Here is a 22,617-nt window from a genome sequence, read left to right on the forward strand (position 1 = left end):
CTGAGGCTTTGCTTCCTCTTCTAATTGATTGGTTGCTCTTTTACTGTACTTGTTCTACTATTTGACATCATCTGTGCTTTCTTTCAGAGTTTAAGTTTTTATTTCTAAGATCCATAGTTGAATTTTTCTCTGAATACAGATGGTCCTTGGCTTTCAGAAGTTTGATTTAACCATGGTTTGACAAAAGATTTCTCAACTTTAAAGTGGTATGAAAGAAACAATGCGCACCCAGTGGAAAGCATATTTGAAAGTTGGCATTTGGATCTTTTCTGGACTAGTGACGTGCTCCTTGCTGATGCTCCCAGGCAGGGGAGCTTAGGTGACACTGCAGGGCACTGTGTGGCTGCACTGTGATGTGCCGCACAGGCCGGGCTTATGAAATGCATGTTTGACCTAAGCTATTTTCAACTTAGGACATTTTATCAGGATGTAACCCCATCAAGTGGAGGAGCATCGGTGCAGCAGATCTAGAGCAGCTGAAGGTGCACCTTATCCAGTCTGCTGTATTCACTGCCTTTGCTGTAGGGTTTGTCTTTCTGATACTCCTTGGCCATATGTGTCTGTGTGGATTTGCCTATCTGAATAACTGAGTTTGTTTCCAGTGCCTGAGGGGGCGTGGTGGGAAGAGCCAGAAGCAACTGGTCTGGACTTGGTTGCTCCTCTTCTCCTTTGGACCCTATGAATGCAGCTTCGCATTCAGAGGTGGACTTTTTGATGGGCTGTGAAGGAGGGAAAAGCCAAAATGACCACCGAGCCTTATACAGAGCTTGATTTTTTTTTTTTTTTTCCCCTTTCTTTTGTGGGTCTGGAAATGGAACCCAGGGGCATTCTACCTCTTAGCTACACTCCCATCCCTATTTTTTATTCTTTGTTTTGAAACAGGGTCTCATTGAGTTGCAAAGGGCCTCACTGGGTACCTGAGGTTGTCGGTGAACACAATTCTTGGTCTCCGCCACCCAAATGCTGGGATTACAAGCGTGTGCCACCACACCCGACTTGATTCTTATGGTTAAGAATTCAGCTTATCCCCATTTAAATGCCATCAGTAATAAGTACAGAGGAAAATAATATATCTGAAGATATAGTGTAATTGTTTTTCAGTGAATCCATACATTCCCCTTTATCTGTGAAATCATAGAACCTCATAGGATTTTTATTGTGTTATTTTTGTAGCATATAGTGAAAAGCTAATTTTAGGGTTTTTTTTCCCCCTAATAGATTATGGCTGATTCAGTCGTTCTAAAAATTCTTCAGTCCAATATTCAGCATGTACTACTCTATGAAAATCCCGTTCTCCAGGAGAAGGCTTTGGCTTGTATTCCAGTCAAAGAACTAAAGAGGAAATCGCAAGAAAAGTTATCCAGAGCTAGAAAATTGGATAAAGGTAATGGTTTTACATAATGATTTATTACTAAATATGCATCATTGCTAAGTAAACAAACTTAAAATAGCACCTTTTTGTGTATACATTGTAAATAACCCATTTTAATAGATTTTTAAGAAGTATAATAGCATAATTATAACGGACACATCTTTTTAAAAAATTTTATATTGTGATAAAATGTACATACTAGGAAATTTACCATCATAACCATTTTAAATTTATAATTCAGTGCTGTTAAATACATTTATAATGTTGTATAACTATCACCACCATCCAGCTCATGACTCTTTTTGTATTGTAAAACTGAAACCCTCTACCCATTAGTCTCTCTGCGTCCCCTTCCCCCACACCCCTCTCCCCCACACCCCCTTCTCTCTGTCCTCTCGTCAGCCTTTGGCAATTTCCATTCTACTTTGTATTCCCATCATTCTGACTACTCAAAAATATATAAGTGGAATCATGTAGTATTTGTGGCTTTGTGATTGGCTTATTTCACACAGCAAAATTCCCCCAAGATTCATTCTTTTTGTAACATAGTACGGAATTTTTTTTTTTTTTTGGTACTTGTGATTGAACCCCAAAACATCCTACCTCCAAGCCCCCACTCTTATTTTTACTTTGTCTTATTTTTGCTTTGTGTGTGATACTGGGAGTTGAAGCCAGGGGCATTCTACCTCTGAGCTACAACACCCCAACCCTCTTTTAATTTATTTTGAAACAGGGTCTCACTAAGTTGCTGAGGGCCTTGCCAATTTGCTGAGACTAGCCTCAAACCTGCGATTCTCCTGTCTCAGCCTACCAAGCACTGGGAATACATGTGTGCACCACCAAATCCACTTATTTATTTTTGAAACAGGTTCTTGCTAATTTGCTAAAGCTGACCTTGAACCTCTGATCCTCCTATCTCAGCCTCCCAAGCACTAGGATTACAGGCATGGACCACCATGCCTGGCTAATTTTCTGTCATTTAAAAGCTGAATGACAATCCATTGTGTGTATATGCCATATTTTGCTTATCCATTCTTCTCTTGATGGATACTTGTATTGCTTTCATGTTTTATCTGTTATGAATAATACTGCTGTGAACATAAGCATACAAATATCTCTGAGACCCTGGTTTTAATTATTTGGAGTATATTCCCAGAAGTGAAATTACTGAATCGTATGGTAATTCTATATTCTACTTTTTATTGAGGAACTGCCTTACTATTTTCCATGGAAACAGTACCATTTCATATTCCCATCAACGTGCAAAGAGGTTTTAGTATCCTCATATTCTCACCAGTACTATTTTCTGGATCTTTTTTTATGTTATTTATGCTAATGAAAGGAGGTATCATTGCAGATTTGGCTGGCCTTTCCCTGATGGTTAAGCATCTTTTCATGTACTTACTGGGTTTTTATATCTTCTTCAGACAAGTGTTTCATTAAGTCTTCCAGACATTCTCTTTAAAAGCTTTTTTTTAAGCCTGAATATGTATTTTCAGTGTAACCTTTGGTATGTGAATATTTTTAGGTATAGTAGAACTTTAGCCCATAGAATACATGATGGTGTTATAAGTAAATTTAAATTAATGAATTTTAACCTGAATCTGAAAACAACCATTTTCAGAATTAATTCATATGATTAGACCATTGATTGACTTTAGTTAATAGTCATCATTTATTAAGAGTGAATTTGGAAACCAACTGTCCATATATAAATTCAGTACTGCTACATCCAGTGCTTAACTTGAGCAATTAATTTATTCTTTGTGCCGCAATTTGAAAATAGGAATGATCATTTAAAAAATAAGATAGTACATTTAAATAGCTCAGAAAAATGCCTGCCACACTCATCATCCAGCGGTAGTTTATTGTTATCATTGGTGGTCCTAAGATTTCGGTGCTTAAGTTTGTCCAACTATAGTATTTTTACTTTGAGTTTTTATGCAGTTGGGTTTTATCCCACAAGTTATTTGCTAGTACTGTATTTTCTAGGGCATTGTTTAATTTGGGAGTGGGGAGGGCTGCTTGCCCTGGTTTATGGTAAACATTTTTAACTAGGTCTACCCCTCAGAAGCACTCTCCTGCTCTGTGTAGAGGGCAGGTGCCTTTTACAGAATTGTCTCAGTTCTTTCCTCCTGTCCCTCATGATGTTCCTGTCTTTCCTTTCGCGTACCCATGTATTGAAATTACCCAACACTGTGCTGTTATTTGAGTTGTTTTTTAGATAGAGTAAGAATAAGAAAAATAAGACTTTATTTTACCTTCATTTATTCCTTCTCTGATTTCTTCATTTCTTTATTTGGACCCATGTTTATGACATATTTTTCTTTTCCCTAAAAAATTCTTGTAATATTTCTTTCAGGGCAGGTCTGCTGGAGGTGAAGTTCCTCAGTTTTTGTTTGCCTGAGAAATTATTTATTTCTCCCTGACTTTTGAAGGATAATATCACCAGGATATAGAATTCTAGGTTGGTGGGTTTTTCTTTCAACACTTTAAATATTTCACTCTTCTCTCTGCTTGCATTATATCTAATGAGAAATCTGCTATATTTTCTGTCTTTATTCCTCATTCATGATCTTCTCTTTGTCCCTGGCTTTCTGCAGTTTGAGTAAGATATGCCTAGGTGTAGATTTGGGGGCATTTATCCTCCTTGGTGTTCTCTGAGCATCCCAGGTCTGTGGCTTGGTGTCTCATTAACTTTTGAGAATTGTCAGACGTTACAACTTCACATACTTTTTCTGCTTCCTTTTTTTCCTTCTGATATTCCAGTGTGTGTTTTATTTTGCCTTCATTTATCTCTGTGCTTCAACTTGCCACCGTTCCTAAGCTGTGTTTCATTTTAAAACTTTGGAGGGGTGTGTGATGTTGCCCCTCTCTTTGCACCCCAGTCCTGGAGTGGTGCGCTCCTCAAGCACTGATTTGCTGGGTGTCTGTCCAGTCTGCAGAGGAGCTAGCAGAGGCACTCCTCATCTCTGTTGCAGTGGTTTGACCCGTAGCATTTCCTTTAATTTTTTTTGTTGTTGTTGTTAGTTTTAATGTCCCTGTTTACATGACCTCTTATCTGTCCTTATATGTTGTCTACTTTTTCCATTAGAACTTAACATATAAGATATGTAAACTTAGAAAACATACACCATAGTCATTTTAAATTCCTGAATTCCAAAATGTATGCTCTATCCAAGTGGCCCTTAGGGTTGTTTTGTCTCTGCAGGCTGATTTTTTCTTGTCTGTTGGCATGAGGACCTCTCTGACACTGTATTTTCCACTCCCAAATTGGTCCGTCCTCAGTCTCCAGCGGTTGGTCAGAATTACCATTTAAGCCGGGCTTGGTGGCACATGGTCTGTAACCCCGGCTACTCCTGAGGCTGAGGCATAGGATAGCAAGCCCCTGTCTCCAATTAAAATTTAAAATTAAAGGGGTGCAGGTCAGTGGGAGAGTGTTTTCTAGCATGTGTGAGGCCCTAGGTTCAATCCCTAGTGTGGGGTGGGGGGTACTTTACTATTTATATGTTGATACCAGTGCACGGCTGCAGTGCACATGTGCTCCTCGTGAGCACATCTTGGCCAGGGGCCTCGGACTCCGCAGCACAGTTTGCTCTGACCTCCGATCTCTGATGCGCAAAGTGAGTTTTTCAAGAAAGATCACTGACTTCTAGTTTGTTCAGTGCTTTTGATTGTAAGGATGGAAGTAGCGACTTCTACTTGGGAGAAACAAGAAGTAGAAACTGGAAATTCTGGAATCCCTGAGGGTCAGTGTGGGGTGTTTTGTCCTTGGTTTTTAACCATTTAATCAGTTTATTCATGTGTCATTTGCTACCCCTTGGTTTGATCTTTTTATTTTAGCGTCACACTGTGCTACTTCCCTGTGGTGTGATGCCTGGCCTGGCCTCACGTAGTCTGCCGCAGGTCTGCTGACCTCGGAGACCGTTTCTTACTTTCACAGGTTATTTTTTCTGCATGTGACATAAGCGCATATCAATATGTGATCCTGCCGGCCTGTTGGCTTCAGAGTACTGTGATCCTTTATACTCGACAGAACTGCTGCCTGTGTGTCTGGTACTCGCTGAATACATTCTGCATCAGAGTTGCTGGGCTGGGCCCTGTAGCGAGACCTAATATAGCTCTAAGAGAAGTAAAGTGTACTAACAACTCAGCGTGAAGCGGGGCCCAGCAAATGTAATGTGGGAAGTACTATCTAAAAAAAACAGTCGTTGCCAAATGACTAAACTGCAGTAAGAAATGTCTGAGACAGAATGTCCAGCACATTCCTTCCCTCCAGGCAAGTAACAGCCAGGAAGTTGCTCAAGAAACAAGAATCAGGAAGAGAGCAGGAGTTGGTGAACGGTGTGGCTGTCCTGATGCATTTGTCCATCTAGTATATCAGAGTCCCTCAGATCCATTAGGCAAGCCTTAAGTCCACTTCCCGTAAAATCTGATAGTCCCTGCTGACATTTTTCCCAACATTTTTCTCTCTAAGTATTAAAAAGTCACACAGATCTTTGTCAAATTCATGAAATGAGTTGAATCATCTGTAACTTCATCACATAGGAATATATACAGATATGTTGCAGGTTGAGCCCAAGGTCCTTCTGCCTCCAAACTCTACCCCATCTCTTTTACTTTTTATTTTTTATTTTGCAGTAGGGTCTCACTAAGTTGCCGAGGCTGGCCTTGAACCTGCAGTAGTCCATCCCAGCCTCCTAAGTACTGTAAGTACTGGTGTCTGTCACCACACCTGGCTGCAGTGAAGAACTTTTAATTGAAATAGGAAAGGAACATATTAGTTGGTAAGGGGCTAGTGTGAAAATCAGTAAAAGATTGGACTTTCCTTTAAAGACCAAAAAAATTAAAAAATAGGATTTATAACCTGAGATGTAAAAGGGCATAATAAGGCAGGGATCACAGACCTTCTTCCAGGTCAGTGAACAATATGCCTGGATGTAGAAACAGAGGCTCTATTTGGGAAATGAGTAGCACAGTTAATAGGAAACACACATCTTAGCTAAACAGCTCATCATAAATTGCTACTGTGGTTGAGCATATAGGAAAAATGAAATATAACCTCATTTATCAGAAAAAAATAATTTCCTAGTGAAATCAAGTTAGTGTACTCGATTTCAGCAGGCTTAACTTTGTGTGTGTGTTGGGGGTGGTACCAGGGATTGAACTCAAAGGCATTGTACCTGAGCTATGCCCCCATCCATTTTATTTGTGTGTGTGTGTGTGTGTGTGTGTGTGTGTGTGTGTGTGTGTGTGTGTGTGTTGCTGGGAATGGAGCTCAGAGGCTTTCTACCTTTGGGCTACATTCCCAGACCTATTTTGTATTTTATTTGGAAACAGAGTCTCACTAAGTTGCTGAGAGCCTCACCAAGTAGCTGAGGCTGGCTTCGAACCTGTACGATCCTCCTGTCTCAGCCTCCCAAGTACTGGGACTACAAGCGTGTGCCACCACGCCTGGCTTTTATTTTTTATTTTTTAAACAGGGTCTCACTAGATTGATGAGAGTCTCACTAATTGCCGAGGCTGTCCTCAAATCTGCAATCCTTCTGTCTCAGCTTCCCAAGTACTGGGATTACAGGCGTGCACCACCACATTCGGCTCCCAGCCTTAAATATTGAAGCTTTAAATGAGTGACATCACAGCCATAGTTAAGGACATTATTAACAGCTTGTAAGATGAACAGAACTCAAGAGCAAGGAGAGAAGAACTAAAACATGGTAGTAGAATTTACATGGGGGTGAACAGTATGGACTGGGGGAGGAGGCAGATGAGCAGGTTGCTGGGGTGCGGGTCTTGGCGAAGCTGTGACAGGAGCTGTGAGCCCATGAGGACATGTCAAAGAAGGCTGGCTCGTGTGACCCGGAGAAGTCGGCAGACAAGCTTTGAGGGGCAGAAGACAGCCGGGTGAGGGGCCTGCGCAAGGCCGCTCGACTGCCAGGCAAGGCGGGCCTGGGCCCCAGAGGTGAGGCTTCAGACACAGTTGGGTGGTCGGGAAGCCATGCGGGAAAGGAATGGGGTGCTGAGCTTGACAAGAGGGGGAGCAGAGATGAGAGGCTCTGGGAGACACTGCAGCACCGGCCACAGTGGCATCTGTATTTAAAGTCAATGAAACTTAAAATTGAGTTTTTCAGTCACATTCAACACATTTCAGGTGCTCACAGGCCACAGGTATGCATGGCCATCCTATTGGATAGTGTAAACGTGGAATTATTTCCGCATTGCTGTAGTTCTCTGGATGGCGGTATTTTAGAAACGCAGGATCCAGGAAGAAGATGAGCAACAAGTGAAAGAAATGTCAGCGTTGGGCCGTCGGCATCCCGAGCTGCTGACAAGACTCGGCCAGGCGCCAGCAGCTCGGGGACCATGGTGGCGTGGACAGGGTTACTGTGGTGCTGATGGGAGCTGTGGCCAACGACCGAGGTGTGTACTTCTGTCTTTGGACTCAGGCATACATGGGCGCCATCTTCCCATCACCTCAGTGGCTGCTGCAGTGTCCACCGTTACATTTGCAGACCAGACTGGCCAGGAAGAAGGGAAGAAAAGGCAGTAACGGCCGTGCCTCTAATCTGTGCCTGCTGTGTTGGAGTAGCCGTTCCTTGGCGGCGCAGGAAGCCTGGTCCTGTGGTCTCGTAGCCACGAGAGGCAGCCCTGCAGTCACTCAGCTGGTGGGTCGCCCTCTCCTCGGCGGTGCTTCTGGAATAAGCAGCAGCAATGGACATGGTGACGAGCCGTCTCTGCCCCAGTGGCAGCCCTGCCCTGAGGCGATGCCAGAGCCTCCGCTGGCCAGTGGCTTGCTTTCATTTGTGCAAAGATTCATTTTTCCTTCCCAAATGCAATCTCAGTCTGGATTTCTGATCCAGCACAGGCGTTCTGGTTTTGAAGCCGAAGTGGGGACCTTATTGGCCTGTGCACTGAAGCATCTCTAGAGACAGTTGAGGCTCAGAGAAGCACAGTTTGGTAGCTCCGCCTGGTGGACTCAGGCTTTCTCAGGATTAATGTTATTCCTGATAACTGATAAAATGCCTTTTTGGAAGAGGAAGAGTGCTGCCATTTTGGAGAAGTACTAATATATGTTGGCCTACAAAGTTGAGTATGGAGACAGGAGATGCAGAGTGTTGCGTCCTAAGCTTGTGTCCAGGGGTGAGGCTCCTTTCCTTTCCCTTTGCCTCTTCGTTTTGTTTCTTGCAGTACAAGGGATTGAACCCAGGGGTGTTCTGCTTCTGAACTACACCCCCAGCCCTCTTTTATTTTTTAATATAAAACAGGGTCTTGCTACGTTTCTGAGGACGGCCTCAAGCCTGAGCTCCCCCGTCTGAGCTTTCCTAGTCCTGCGGTTGAAGGCGGCACCGCCGCGCCCGGCAGCTCATTCTCTCTTTGTACGTTGGTGTCAGTGGTTTGCAGACGGTGGACTTAGTGCCTAAATTTGATAATTTTATTTTGTCACTGAAATGTTACCGGAAATACGTTTATATTTATATAACACTTTCAAACATGCTAAATATATAAATTTGAAGTCTTAGTTGTATTTTTAAAATCAACTCTCCAGCCTCTAAATAGAATTTCACAGGATTTAGCATCTAAGTCGGCCTCCCTTTCACGCTCCTATCTTTTGAGTGTGTGAGCAGCTCTTCCACAGACAGGATCTGCTCTCATTTCTCAGTGACATTGACCCTCAAGTCGCCTGGCTGTTGGGACATTATCTTTCCCACCAGAAGCCAGCTGCTTTATGCCCAGAATATGTTAGTATGGAATACTGTACTGTCGTTTTTCTTCCTGTCTTTTGTTTGGTTTTGTGTCTGTGATCATGGGGATTGAATCCAGGGACATTCTACCTCCAACGTACACCCCCAGCCCTTTTTATTTATTTTTTGTTTTTTGGTTTTTGAAACAGGGTCTCACTAGGTTACTGAGAGTCTTGCTACATTGCTGAGGCTGTCCTCAACCCTGCAATTCTCCTGTCTCAGCCTCCCAAGTACTGGGATTACAGGCATATGCCACCACATGTGGCTTTTTCCCGTCTTGATGGTGACTATTTGATGAACAGTATCAATGATTACTAATATTTTTGAGACTTTGGTTCAGTACCTCTACCAGACATTTAAATATTTACTGAGCATCTATTGTGAAACAAGAGTAGCTTTAGGTCTTGGGGATATCGCATGGAGCAACACAAAGTCCCTGCTGTTATGCGGGAAGAGAGACAAGCTCAAATACTCAAATATTTTAAGGAGTGCCGAGTGGCTACAAAGACAGAAGTCAGAATAAGAGTGTCCGACTAGGAAGATGCTGTTTGGTATCACTGCCACGGAAAGTCTCTCTGAAAGGCAGAGATCCTCTTCGGGTAAACAGTCAGCTATGAGGCCCCTGCAGTGGGAGTGATCTTCGCAGGGCGGGCATTGTAGCTGTGGTAGAACAAGAGAAGTAAGGGAATATGTACAATTTTCTGTGGCCACCATAGGAAATCACCATGAACCTAGTGACTCACAGAAAAAAATTAAAAATTTATTCTTACAATTCTAGATGCTAAAAATTTAAATTGGTATCGCAGGGCCCGAAGTGTTGGCACAGCTCTGCTCCCGCGCACAAGGGAGAATCAGTTTCTTCCCTCTCCTGCCTTCTGGCATCCTCCACTTGAGTCGCATCCCGCCTGCCCGTCTTCCAGGCCAGGCCTGCCATCTCTGGCCTCTGCAGTGTGTGAATGCAAAGACGCCTCTGCTTCCCTCGGGGGAGGGGGCGTGTGGAGGTTCAGGCCCAGCAAGTATCCAGAATGGCCTCCCCAGAAGAGATCCTTAAGGTCACACATCTGCAACCCCTCCACAAAACAACTACACTTAACGCTCCAGGGACTAGGATGTGGGTGTCCTGGGGGGGCACTTTTCAGGGGGCCAGCTAGAGAACAAGTGTAGAGATTTTACATTTTATCTGAATGAGAAACCCATAGGGCATGAAGTGCTGAGATCTGACCGGCGCTCAGCCCCAGCCCTGGCTCACATTTTTAATGAGATCACTTTGGCTGCTACATGTAGGGACTAGACTGCATAGAGGAGAGCACATCCATTTTCTAAAAGTTTAACTCTTTTGTGTATCTTTTAGGAAACTTTGATATGATGCAGGAAGAGGTAAATTCTCAAATCAAGTTCCTTCTTCAGTAGGCAACAACTGTTATTTTATGACATGTTATTTTCTTGTATATTCCTACTGATAAGTGATTATCTCTAAACATAAGTTGTGTGCGGTTCATGTACATAGGATCCTGTGTGAATTTGGCTCTTGGATGGTTTTCATGTACAGTATGTCTTGTGAATGCCTCCTATGTCCTATTCTGTTTTCACATATTTCAGCTTTCAGTTTGAGAATAAAATGTGGGTAATTTTAGATCCTGTCAGCTCTGGGTCTTACCTGCTGCTCTTTTATCTTCTCAGGTTCTAATATAAGTGAGGAAGATTTTCTTTTGCTGGAGCTTTTGCACTGGTTCAAGGAGGAGTTTTTTCAGTGGGTGAATACTGTTCTGTGCAGCAAATGTGGTGGAGAGACTGTATCCAGGACTAAGTCGTTAACTCCCAACGATGAGGAGCTCAAGTGGGGCACAAACAACGTAGAGGATCATTACTGCGACACGTGCCAGTTCAGCAATCGGTTCCCAAGGTGGGTGCCCGGGAACAAAGTCAGGATTCTGTGAAACAAATGAAGTTTCACTAAGTGAACTTTTTCATCTTCATTTTAATTATTTGAAATGCATTTTGCTAGAACAGAGGTTTGCAAACCGTGGCAGGCTGAATCCAGCCCACATCCTGTTTTCATAGAGTTGTATTACAATACAGCCAATCTGATTCATTTATTTACAGTCTGACCGATTTCTGTCTATAACCGTGGAGGTGAATATTGGTGACAGACCCTAGAATCTTCAAAGCCTAAGATATTTACTCTGTCCTTTTATAGAAAGTTGTTTCTTGTCCTAGATTATAAATTTTGAGTGTAGTAATTACATTTTCAATTCTGAAAAAATTGTATTTTTTGCAGTTTTAATACATAATTTTCTTATAACTAATATTGATATACATTAACAAAATACTGTTAGTAAATACGATGTTTTTCTTAACATAATTACCAAATCCTAATATGGAGGGTGAAAGTCTGTTGTATAGCATGATCATACTTCCTTACAAATGCAAAACTTTATTTTCATTGGGAATTTCTCCCACCTAACCTCCTCATATCTCAAAATTTTAAACCAAAGAAACTTTATTTTTCAATCCTGTACAAGCCTCATGTTAGATTTTTCTTAATTGGCAGGACTTACAAAATTTGACTGTATTAGAGGCAAGAAAGATACGATGTTTTTGAAAAACCTAATTTTAGGGGCTTAGGGACTCGGTCATTTCTCTAATTTGGGACTAGCCCTATGTTACACAGAATATAGGATAAACAATCTACTACTTAGTAATTATCTAAAATTAGTGTTACTTCTTCATTTAAGACTCATTTGCACACCCCCTTTGCAGAGACTCCTAGGTTGATATAAATATATGAATGACCCCCCTCTCCTCATTAACTGTTTCCTAGGTAGTTGGAATGGTCAGGCTCACATATTTATGCAAGCTGGTTTTTTTTTTTCCTCTTTCTGCTTATTTGCTTGTTGTATTGTTGCTGTTGGCCTTGCTGTCAGGTTGGAATGGTAAACATTTTTGTGTGTGTATTTGCAGTACTAGGGATAAACTCGGTGCCTCAGGCATGCTAGGCAAGTGCTGTACTGAGCTAGAACCCCGGTCCTAAGCACTATTAAAGGCTTATCTGATTTTGCAGTTGTGTTTTTGTTTTGTTTTGGTGCTGAGGATTAAACGCAGAGCCTTACCCACGCTAGGCAAAGTCTCTACTACTGACTACCTGACCCCCAAGCTAGTCTGTTTGACTTGGCACTAGTAGTTTAAATAGAAGATGGAGATTGTGTTGGCCTGAATGTAAATTTACCTTTTAAGTGTGTATGTGTGCATGCGTGCACATGCGCGTGCACACGTGTGTGTATAGTACTGAGGATTGAACCCAGGAACATTCTACCTCTGAGCTATACCTCTAGCTCTATTTTATTTCAGTTTAGAAACAGGATTGCGCTAGGTTGAGTTTGATTGCTTGCGGAGGCTGTCCTTGAACCTGCAATCCTCTTGTCTCAGCCTCTCATGTACTAGGGATTACAGGCATGTGCCACCATGCCCAACTTATACCTTTTTTCACTTTTTACTTAATTACCTAAGTTCTAAGTTCACTTAACTTAGCCTGAACAAAAGCACCTACCTAACAAGTGTCCTTGCAGAGCCAGTTCATTCCCACCAGCGCCCCCCCCCCCCGCCCCCCAGGCTCACAGCCCATGTCTCTGCTCACCTGGACACTTTCTGTTTAGCTATAACAGCTCAAAACAAAACATGCAGCAGGGCGTGGTGGCGCATGCTTGTAATCCCAGCATTTGGGAGGCGGAGACCCGAGGATCGCAGTTCGTGGACAGCCTCAGCTACTTAGTGAGGCCCTCCGCAACTTAGAGCGTGTTTCAAAATAAAGAATAAAAAATAGGGCAGGGGGTGTAGCTCGGAGGTTGAATGCCCCTGGGTTCCAGCCCCAGGACCACACACACAAAAAAATGCAGAATTTGTTATCCATTTTTATGACAAATTTGTAACTGGAAAACTTTTGAAAATACTGCTGTAGACATCTTTCAAAAAACAACTTCTAAGTTAGCAGGTACCTTTGAATACTCCAGAAGAGTAAATTTTAATACAGTGATCATTTCAAATAAAAATATTTTTAAGTAAAGTTGAATTAAACTAAGATAAAAATATTTATTGAATAGTTTGTTGAAATTGCTTACCATTTTTTAGGTACTGGGGATTGAACCCAGGGCATTCTGCCTCCAAGCTATGCCATTAGCCCTACTTTATTTTTTTTATTTGGAAAGAGAATCTTGCTAAATTGCTGAGGCTGGCCTTGAACCTGTGATCCTCCTGTCTCAGCCTCCCAAGTATTAGGAATACAGGTATATGTCACAATGCTGGGTTCAAAGTTGTTTACCTTTGAAACACAGTGAGGTAATTATATCACTTGTTAGAATAGTGTTTAATGCCTTAAGCAGATTTCCAGAGAATATGCCTGTCCAACTCTAATCTTTCAAAGTCTACTTCAAATACATGCTCTCCTCCCCAGCCTCTTTCCCGTAATGCTAAGTCTGCCTACTGGTTTGTATCTCATTCTGCCATAGAGTAAAATTACTTGTATTAACTTGTATTAACTTTTATTTTCTCAGGATTCTAAACACCATGAAGATAATACCACTGTTGAATCACTTTTCACCAAGAATTCTAGCACAACATCTTAGAAATTCTAGGCTCTTTAACCAACATTTGAAAATAAGAAATTAAGAAACATGACTAATGCTTAGCATAGAAGTATTGTAATTTTTTAAATTGGTTTTGATAATGACTCAAAGCTTTTTTGTTTTGTTCTTTTTAAACCAGATATAACCACCCTGAAAAACTTTTGGAGACGCGATGCGGACGGTGTGGCGAATGGGCCAATTGTTTCACACTGTGCTGCCGAGCTCTGGGGTTTGAAGCACGCTATGTTTGGGATTCCACAGGTACAGAAGGCTGTCTGCACCGGGGGCGGCACCGCTTCGCAGACTCGGGAGCTCAGGCCTTACTTCTTCTGGCCCTGCCCGTCTGAGTTTGCATTTGCCTTCTGTAAAATGACAGCAGTACTAACCTCGGGTTTTTTGAGGGAATCACAAGATTTTTCTAACATACCTAGTAATTTGTGCTACTTTGCACTCTCAGTGTTCTTTCATTAACACTTCATCCTGGCATTTATACTGATGCTGTTTTTTATAGAGAAAAGGACATGTGTAATAATGTTTTATAAAAACCTTCATTTTTAGAGGGATTACTGTGAATGATTTAGTAAACTTAATTTGCATTATATAAAAAACATAAGAAAAGCCATATATTTGTATTATCTTTATTTAGAAATGACTCATGTTAGCCAGGCCTGGTGATACATACTTGTAATCCCAATACTTGGGAGGCTGAGACAAGAGGATCACAAGTTTGAGGACAGCCTCAGCAACATAGTGAGATTCTAGAAATCTAATGAGACCCTGTTTCAAAATAAAAAATAAAATAGAGCTAGGAATGTGGCTTGGATTTTTCAAAATGCTCCTGGGTTGAATCCCTGGCAACAAAATAAAAAGAAATGATTCATATTGTCTCTGTGTTAAAAAGTTGTTTTCCTTTTTTAGCTGTACTTGTGGTTTTATTTATTTATTTATTTTTTAGAATCAAATGAAATCTTTGATTAGCATTCTTTTAATAGTAAAATACAGGACTTCACTAACATGAGATCCTGTTAGACTTCCTGCTGGTTCTGAGTATCGAGGTCCAGAGAGAGAGAGACCACAATTTCAAAAGAAGCATTAATTCCTTCACATTGGCAAACTGAGCCTGGTATTTTTTGGGGGGATGTGTGCTGGGGATTGAACCTAGGAGCACTCGACCACCACGCTGCATCGCAGTGATACCTCCACAGTTCCCAGATGGACCTGATGTTTGTGTATGTGTGAGTGCCTGTATGTTAGTTACTAGGGATTGGACCCAAGGGTGCTCTACCTCTGAGCTACACCCCCATCTTATTATTATTTTTTTTTTTATTCTTTCTTTTGAAACAGTCTCACTAAGTTACAGAGGGCCTCACTAAGTAGCTGAGGCTGGTCTTGAACCCATCTCAGCCTCCTAAATCCTGGGATTACAAGCACACACCACCATGACCTGCTCCTACTCTCCAGCCCTTTCTATGCCCTTTCTATTTTTTATTTTGAAACAGGGTATCACTAAGTTGTGGAGGCTGGCTTCAAACTTATGATCCTTCTGTTTAAGCCCCCCAAGTACAGGGATTTCAAGTACCACTGCAGCTAGCTTTAAATGTGTGTGCGTGTGTGTGTGTGTGTGTGTGTGTGTGTGTGTGTGTGTGTGTGTGTACTGGGAATGGAATCCAGAGGCATTTTACCTCCAAGGTATACCCCAGCCCTATATTTTATTCTTTATTTTGAAACAAGGTTTCACTGAGTTGCAGAGGGCCTCACTAAGTAGTAGCTGAGGCTGGCCTCGAACTGCGCTCCTCCTGTCTCAGCCTCCCGAATGCTGGGATGACAAGCGGGCACCACCCCAACCAGCTTGAACTTAATATTTCTTGATGCTGTTTTTTAATATTTTTACCTTCTTTCGCGTTATAGTATTCTTTCTTTTTAATTAAGACTACAACTGACTGCATTAAAGGAGATTATTCCAAAAACATTTTTTAGGAGTTCAAAGAAAGAAAAAAATTATACAAGTATTCTAGAGTTGTCTGTGCCACCAAAATGTTCACTGTTAATTAAAATTAGGATATTAGATTATTATGTCATTCTTAGGCATCTGTGTATAAATACTGGAAGTCGTTCTGATTTTATAAGCTTTATTTCCTGTTTCCATTCTCCCGTTCCTCTCGAGCAGACCATGTTTGGACAGAAGTGTACTCCGCCTCCCAGCAGCGGTGGCTGCACTGTGACGCATGTGAGGACGTCTGCGACAAGCCACTCCTTTATGAGATAGGCTGGGGCAAGAAGCTGTCCTACATCTTAGCATTTTCTAAAGATGAGGTAGGGCATATGAGAAAAAAAAACATTTTCCAAGAATAAATTGTGACTTTTTTTCTCTGACAGTTTAATGATAAGTTGAGTATATTTAAAGATACCTTTTAATAAGTTTTGTCACTTCTCTGCATCCATGAAATCATTACAACAATCAGTTTTCTACTGTGTAAATACAACATAGTCTATTTACCCACTTAGCTGAAGGGAGACATTTGTGTAGTTCTAATGTGCACTTACACCAGCAGTATGCTTTGCCAAACATTCTTCCTGTCTGTAACTTTTCATGTTCTTAAGTACTTTTTTGGAGGGGGGCATACTGGAGATAGAGCTGAAGGGTGTTCTACCTCTGAGCTATAACCCCAGCTCTCTCTAAGTTGCTGAGGCTATCTTAGAACTGGTGGTCCTCCCGTCTTAACTTCCCAAGTACTGGAATTACAGGCGTGTGCCACCATGCCAGGCTTAATGACTTCTGAAGAAAATAAATCAGTGAAGTCCCTTTTACTAATTTGTCCTCTTACAGAGTGTGCTTTTAGATGTTGTGGCTTGGAAATTTTTGCCTAGCCCAAGATCATTATAATTGTCTTTCATTTTCTTTTTAAAAATTTTATATTTTAGTTTTATGTTTAATCTGTGATTCATTTTGAGTTAATTTTTATATATGGTCTAAGATATAGATTGAAACTCATTTTAGAATGACAAAATCAATTGTATTATTTAATATTATAAAAATGGATAAAGTTGCTATTTAATTTTGAGGCATCAATTTTATAAATCTTAAAAAGCTAATATTTTAGCCAGGCATGGTGCCACACACTTGTAATCCCAGCATTTGGGAGGCTGAGACAGGAGGATCGTGGTTCCGGACAACCTCAGCTACTTAGCGCGGTCCTTTACAGCTCAGTGAGACCCTGTTTCAAAATAAATAATACAAAATAGGGCTGGAAGTGTAGCCCGGAGATAGACTGCCCTTGGGTTCAACCCCCACTACTGCAAAAAAAAAAAAGCTAATATTCTGAATATTCTGTGTGTGTATTGCTGAGGATTGAACCCAGGGGGTTCTATCTCTGAGCTACCCCCACCCCATGCCCTATTTTATTTTCTATTTGGAAACAGGATCTTGCCAAGTTGCTGAGGCTATCCTCAAACCTGTGATCCTCCTGTCCCAGCTTCCCAAGTATTGGGATTACAGGCATGTGCCACTACACCTAACTCTTAATTTTTTATCTGGAAGCAGGGTCTCTCAAAACTTCTGGCAGCCTCACTAAGTTGCTGAGGCTGGCCTCACACCTGAGGTCCTCCCATCTCAGCCTCCCAGTATTAGTATTACAGGCTTGTGCCGCCATGCCACACTCTATTTCATCACAGTGTTTTTTGAAAGTCCACTTGTTCAGAAATGGAAAAAAGCATATTTTCCGGGCTATCCTCCCAGACCTATTTTATATCTTATTTGGAAACAGGGTCTAAGTTGCTGAGATCCTCACTAAACTACTGAGGCTGGCTTTGAACCATTTCAGCCTCTCAAGTATAAAGGATAGCACTTTTAAATATGCATTTGTGAGTTCCATACATTAGCTATCAAAGAAAAGTTGAGGATTGTAATCTTGTTAAATATTTATATTCTGCCCCTTGTTTCAGGTGGTTGATGTCACTTGGCGATATTCTTGTAAACATGAAGAGATCCTCACCAGAAGAACCGAGATTAAGGAAGAAGTACTTCGGGAGACCATTAACGCACTTAATAAGCAGGTCGGGGTGACTGCGTGTCTTTTAAAGTGGACATTTGCAATTAATCGAGACTAGACAGTGTTCAACTCCCTGAGCTACTTAAAGAAGTAATACTTTGCCAGCAAATCTCTATCTATATACATCTTTACCTATATAGATACAGGGTTTTGTGTATGTGTTTGGTACAGAGGATGTAAATCCAGGAGGGATGTTGTACCTCTGAGCCACACACTTACCCCTAATTTATGTTTGTTTGTTTGTTTGTTTGTTTGTTTGTTTGTTTGTACTGAGGTTCCTAGAAACCCTTCTACCTCTGGGCTACACTCCCAGACCCATTTTTATATTTTTATTTGCAAACAGGGACTCTTAAACCAGCGAGGCTGGCTCCGAACCAGCGCGATCCTCCCGTCTCCGCCTCCCAAGCGTGGGGATTACAAGCCTGTGCCACCACTCCCAATTTATTTTTTGTTTTGAAGCAGGGTTTCATTAAGTTGCTGGGGACCTCTTGAAGTTGCTGAGGCCGGCCTTGAATCTGAGATCTTCCTGTCTCACTCAGCCTCTCAAAATACTGGTATTACAGGCATGCACCACTGTGCCTGTTTTGTGTTTTAATTTTGAAACAAAGTCTAAGATTCTGAGGGTCTCATTAGGTTGCTGTGACAACCTATGATCCTGCTGTCTCAGCGTCCCAAGTACTGGGATTATAGGTATGTACCACCACTCCCAGCTAAGAATATATATATGTAGTGTGTGTGTGTGTGTGTGTGTGTGTGTGTGTGTGTGTGTGTGTGTGTGTGTGATACTAGGGTTTCTGGAAGCCCTTCTACCTCTGAGCTACACTCCCAGACCTATTTTATACTTTTTTATGTTTGGAAACAGGGTCTCTTAAGCTAGCATGGCTGGCTTCGAACCTGCGCGATCCTCCTGTCTTCTCCTTCCAAGCGCGGAGATTACAAGTGTGCGCCACCATGCCCAGCAGCTAAGAATATTTTAATATGCTAAATGTTTTATTGTTCACTGGAAATTTTAAGGACTCACTCTAACTATTACATTTTCTAGATTGTCACATTTCTTTCCAAAGCATAATAAAACAAAATTTTAGTATTCATTTTGTCAAAGTAACTGTACTTTGGATATAATGAGATGTACTTATATTTATGTATATACATATGTTCATACACATACCTGCAGACATACATGTACATGTATGGAAGTAAAATGAAGGACATTATTTTTTTTTGAAATTTTTTTTATTGGTGCACTGTATTCATACATCACAATGGGATAAGAAAAAAAAAACTTTTGTAGACATACATGCACACATCGCCCACTTAGCTCCTACCCGATCCCCACCCCGTTCTCTCCCATCCCTCCTTCCCATGCTCGGCTTAGTGGTTGACATCTAGTATTATAGCAATTTATCCAAAATTAACATTGATAATCTCACAGAACAGTTTCATTTGTCTGATACCAAGCTTTTGATGACTTAAAGATAACATTTCAATATTTATTTTTGCTTTCTTTCTTACCAGAATATATTTATCTTTTTTTTTTTAGGTGAAACTATCATACATTTATTTATTTTTCAGAAAAAAATCTATCCTAATATGGAATATGGACTCTAGATACCCAAAACTATCTCGAAAAAGAACAAAGCTAGAAGATGTATATTTTCTGATTTCAAACCATATAAAGCTTCAATAATTGAAACAGTGTAGTACTATTATAAAGGCAGATATCTAAACCATTGGAGTTAAATAAAAGCCTAGAGATAAATTCTTCCATATATTGTCAAGTTATTTTTGACAAGGTTTCCACAAACATTTGGTGGAGGAAATAATAATCTTTTGACTAAATATTGTTGAGAAATAATAATTACATGAAAAAGAATAAAATTGGACCCTTACCTAACACCATATACAAATATTAACTCAAAATAGATAAAAGACCTAAATATAAATCTTTAAGACTATAAACTTTTAGAAGAAAATCTGGGTCATAAAACCTCATGACATTGAAATTGGCAGTGATTTCTTGGATAATATTTCAGTGGCACAGGCAACAGAAGGGTAAACAAACTCCCTAAAAAATAAAAAATTATTGTATATCCAATGACAATGTAAACAGAGTTAAAAGTTACTGATAGAATGGGATAAAATATTTCCAAATGCTATATCTGAAGGTATATTAATATTCCAACTAGAAATCCTAAAAATTAGCAACAATAAAAGCAAACAATACAATTTAGAGATAGGTAAAAGACTAACATAAATAATGCATCTCCACACTTAACCAATCTTAGTTGTCTGTTGGATGGAAAATCTTGTTTCTCTGGTTCTGGTGTGTGTTACCTATTTCTTCTTTGTAGTTAATCTCTTTGAGTATTTTCTCTAGCGCTGGTTTTGAAGACATAAATTCCTTCAGTTTCTGTTTGTCATGGAAGCTTCTTATTTCCCCATCTAATTTGATAGAAAGTTTTGCTGGGTAGGAAATTTTGGGCTGGAAGTTGTTTTCTTTCAGAGTTTGGAATATGTTACTCCAAGCCCTTCTGGCTCTCATGACTTGGTTTGGGAAGTCTGGAGTGATTCTGATTGGTTTGCCTCTGAGTGTCACTTGGCCCTTTGTTTTTGTTGCCTTTAAGATTCTCTGCTTGGCTTCCACATTGGTCATTTTGACAGGTGGCATGGAGATCCTCTTCTCCGATCCTGTCTAAAGGGAGTTCTATAAGTTTCCTGGACCTGTGTATCAACCTCTTGCTCTATGTTTGGAAAATTTTCTGCTATTACTTCCTTGAAGAGATTGTTGATCCCTTTGGTTTCACTTTCTTTTCCCTCCTCTATTCCAATTATTCTTAGGTTAGCGCTCTTAAAATGGGCCCATATTTCTTCAATGTCAGATTCCTGCTGTCGGATATTTTTTTCTAGATTAGAAACTATGCGTTCATTTTTGGAGTGATCATCTTCTAAGAGCGAGATTCTATTCTCCATGTGGTCTATCGGTTGTTTGTACTTTGAATTGAGGCCTTTACTTCATTAATTGCATCCTTTATCTCTTTTTTGCTCTCTGTATTCTTTTCAAAAAACCTCTATTATTTCTACAGTTATTTTCCTGATTTGATCTTCTAGAAATCTCTGAATTTCTGTTTTATCAGGTTCTGATGTTGTGGGGTTGTGGACATTCATTGCTCCATTATTATTCCTCTTTCCCATGATTTCGGAAGTTTGTGCATTCTCTGGGTTCTTCCCTTGGGTCACTACGACTTCACTTAAGGTGCTGTGGTTCTCGAGTCTGTGGTATCTCAGTCCCCACTACTCCTTTACTGGCTTGTATCGCAGAGTCTCAGACCCAGGGAGTCAATCGAGGCTGCTTTAGACCATGGGGGGTGCCAGGTTGGGCGTTCTCCTATGGTGTGATATCTCTGCCACCGCCACTCCCCCACTGGGAGTGCAGTACTGGGATTTCTCCTCTGTGGGCCGCAGTTTGACTCACTGTTGTTGAGTGCGCTGATGGAGCTGTAGTGGACTTGGTGAATTCACTGCTGCTGCCGCCGGTGGTAGTATGGTGCCACTGCCATGCCCTCGGCCGTGAGGCTGGCGTATTTCTTCTCTGGTTTTGAGCTCCGCTCTGAGTCCCTGTAGGGTGTGCTGAGCCCAGCCCCTGGGAACTTTAGATGCTCCCTGCACCGAAAAATCTGCTGAATCCTGCCCAGCTATTCTGCAGCGGCTCACCTCCGCTCACTGCCCGCCGCTCCTCTCTGGAGCCTGGTGGGCTGTTGAGTGTGTTGGTCTGGTGCCATCCGGTGAACTTGACGCTGCCGCTGGCAGGCGCTGCTGCCGCATCCTCGGGCGTGAGGCCGACATATCTCCTCTGTGGCTCTGAGCTCCGTTTTGAGTCCCCCTCCTCTCTGGGGCCTGGTGCTGCAAGGGAAGATGGCGCCCACGCTGCTCCACGCCGCAGCTCCAGCCGCAGCATTGCAGTCTGGTTTCTTTCTGGTGTCTCGTTTTTCCAGCCCCCTTTTTCTCTGTCCCTTGTAATTACATGTTTTGTTTCTCTGCTGATGGTGTTTTCTGGCTATGACAGGCACTGATTTTGTGGTAATAGAGATTGGTTGTTAGCTGGGCTCATAAGCCCTGCTTTTCTCCGTCGCCATCTTCTCAGAAGTCGCAGGACATTATTACAGATGACTACTTATAAGGAGAGGAAGAATTTGAGTTGTAAACCCTTTGGTAGTATTTGAATTTTTAATTCTGTAATTGTGGGGATTTTTCATAATTTAAAAAAAAACTTGTCTGTCTGGCGCCTGGCACAGGCACCTAGACCCCTGTCGTCCAGTCGGCAGCCACCTCTCCCGGTGAGGTGCAGTCTGTTTTTAATTTGCTTCCACTTCTAAGAGCTGGCTCCTACTCTCTTTTACTTCCCTGCTGCCCTGCAGAGATCTGAACTTGAAAACCTGGACTATTTGCTGGAGCCCCTTGTTTCCGAGGACTCGGAATGCCAATCTGTGTTCTCCTGTGCGCTTCGAGTCAGTTAGGAATTTTGCTGTGTGTCAGCACAGGTCACCCACCATCCTTAGCTGGCTTCCCACCCTCCTCTTCACGCACCATTTCTTCATTGGGGTTTGCGTAAGGGAAAGGAGCTGCTGTGTGCTCCTCTCCTCCGTGCATTTCTCCTCTGGGACCTTGGCCTCCTGCGTTCTGGCTGCCTTAGTAGCTTTCTGTTGCATCCACACAGGCATGTGCCTCAGTCTTCTGTGTAGCAAGACAGTCGCTATAACACAGGCCAAAGACAGGTGCTACCTCCACTGTAAATGTAGGATAGCAGAGATCACAGAAAGTTGGAGATAGATATTAAA

At 41.6% G+C, this 22,617-nt stretch overlaps 1 protein-coding gene across 4 annotated transcripts in view; it reads left to right on the top strand.

Annotated features, from left to right (window-relative positions):
- Positions 1-22,617, top strand: part of NGLY1 (N-glycanase 1) — a gene marked incomplete at both ends in the record, with an annotated part of 58,123 nt that overhangs the window by 22,762 nt on the left and 12,744 nt on the right. For 3 of the 4 annotated variants that reach the window (XM_080715259.1, XM_080715260.1, XM_080715261.1), the window contains 5 exons: positions 1,219-1,384; positions 10,795-11,017; positions 13,873-13,994; positions 15,901-16,046; positions 17,676-17,786. In XM_080715259.1, the coding sequence (XP_080571385.1) occupies positions 1,219-1,384; positions 10,795-11,017; positions 13,873-13,994; positions 15,901-16,046; positions 17,676-17,786 (768 nt within the window). Of the gene's footprint in view, positions 1-1,218; positions 1,385-10,794; positions 11,018-13,872; positions 14,007-15,900; positions 16,047-17,675; positions 17,787-22,617 lie in introns of all 4 variants that reach the window. The other variant, XM_080715258.1, reaches the window with a different exon arrangement.

The sequence above is a fragment of the Muscardinus avellanarius genome, assembly GCF_963383645.1.
Source record: "Muscardinus avellanarius genome assembly, chromosome: 18".
Classification (NCBI taxonomy): Eukaryota; Metazoa; Chordata; class Mammalia; order Rodentia; family Gliridae; genus Muscardinus; species Muscardinus avellanarius.